The sequence below is a fragment of the Capsicum annuum genome, unplaced genomic scaffold (assembly GCF_002878395.1).
Source record: "Capsicum annuum cultivar UCD-10X-F1 unplaced genomic scaffold, UCD10Xv1.1 ctg1611, whole genome shotgun sequence".
Taxonomy (NCBI): domain Eukaryota; kingdom Viridiplantae; phylum Streptophyta; class Magnoliopsida; order Solanales; family Solanaceae; genus Capsicum; species Capsicum annuum.
The window spans coordinates 1-1004 of NW_025821648.1; the positions used below are offsets into that span (position 1 = coordinate 1).

At 37.2% G+C, this 1004-nt stretch overlaps 1 protein-coding gene across 1 annotated transcript; it reads left to right on the forward strand.

Annotated features, from left to right (window-relative positions):
• The first annotated feature begins 70 nt into the window (after positions 1-70).
• LOC107856583 (protein FREE1) lies at positions 71-945 on the forward strand. Its single transcript, XM_047402201.1, has 3 exons — positions 71-401; positions 539-604; positions 708-945. Exons 1-3 carry the CDS (start codon positions 282-284, stop codon positions 858-860), a joined length of 339 nt encoding a protein of 112 aa, XP_047258157.1. The 5' UTR covers positions 71-281; the 3' UTR covers positions 861-945.
• The last annotated feature ends 59 nt before the right edge of the window (positions 946-1004 follow it).

Sequence of the window (1004 nt, forward strand, 5' to 3'; positions counted from 1 at the left end):
TAGTTGATTCATATCCTTCTATCAAGCAACCGCTACATACAAACATTAAGCTTAAAAGGTCTTTAACGATTATTCTGTTTTAATTTTAGTTGGTGTCCTTATCTTGTTGGCTTAGGGTTTAGATACAATCATGATTTTGAGACCCTGAAAGTGGTTTTATGATCCTTTCTTTGCTGTCAACCATATATTGGGTATAGTTCTTCATTGTTTTACTAATATTTCTTCTCAAACTAGTCATAAGCATGTACTCAGGCTGGTGTGATGGTGTTTAGGTCAAAGAGATGGGCGAGAGTAGTATGCCGTCAGATGCAATCAAGGGATCCGAGTCAGCTGCTGAGAAGAAGAAAGGTTTTGATTGGATGAAGTTGATGAGGCCACTCAATGAAGAGAAAGATCACTGGGTTAGATTATAATCCAACGACTATCTGTTTCCTTACTCATTGCCGCATTTTCTTCTATTTTTTCCGAACAAAACTTGTGCAAGGATGTAAAGTTAGCAACTTGTCTATTTTTCTTACGCTCCTATTTTCTCATACAGGTTCCCGATGAAGCTGTTCGAAAGTGCACTGCTTGTGGGACAGATTTTGGTGCTTTTATACGAAGAGTAAGCATTAATTCCAACATTTTTAGGTGGTCTGAATGTCTCATTTGCATCTTGTATTGCCTGTTTTAATTTTTTCACTCATACTCTTATAAATTTGTTACAGCACCACTGCAGAAATTGTGGCGATATTTTCTGTGACAAATGTACTCAAGGTAGAACTGCTTTGACTGCAGATGAAGATGCCCAACCAGTTCGAGTTTGTGACCGATGCATGGTATGCCTGCATCTAATTATATCCACTTATGACTTTCTCTAAGTGGCTTTGTTATTTTCATCTTTACACTATCTTCTAGCACATAGGATTGGATCTTGCTTTTTTCCCAGTAGTTTTCTGCGATAACTATTCTTTATTTTCTCATGATTTTGGTGAAATGAGCTCTCAATTTGACTAATCGGTATC

What these genes read in the sequence shown, in the direction of transcription:
- LOC107856583 (XM_047402201.1), top strand. Translation starts at nt 282, where the DNA reads ATGGGCGAGAGTAGTATGCCGTCAGATGCAATCAAGGGATCCGAGTCA. An exon ending in ATGAAGAGAAAGATCACTGG is followed by an intron (nt 402 to 538) that starts GTTAGATTATAA and finishes TTTCTCATACAG; the next exon opens with GTTCCCGATGAAGCTGTTCG. An exon ending in TTGGTGCTTTTATACGAAGA is followed by an intron (nt 605 to 707) that starts GTAAGCATTAAT and finishes AATTTGTTACAG; the next exon opens with CACCACTGCAGAAATTGTGG.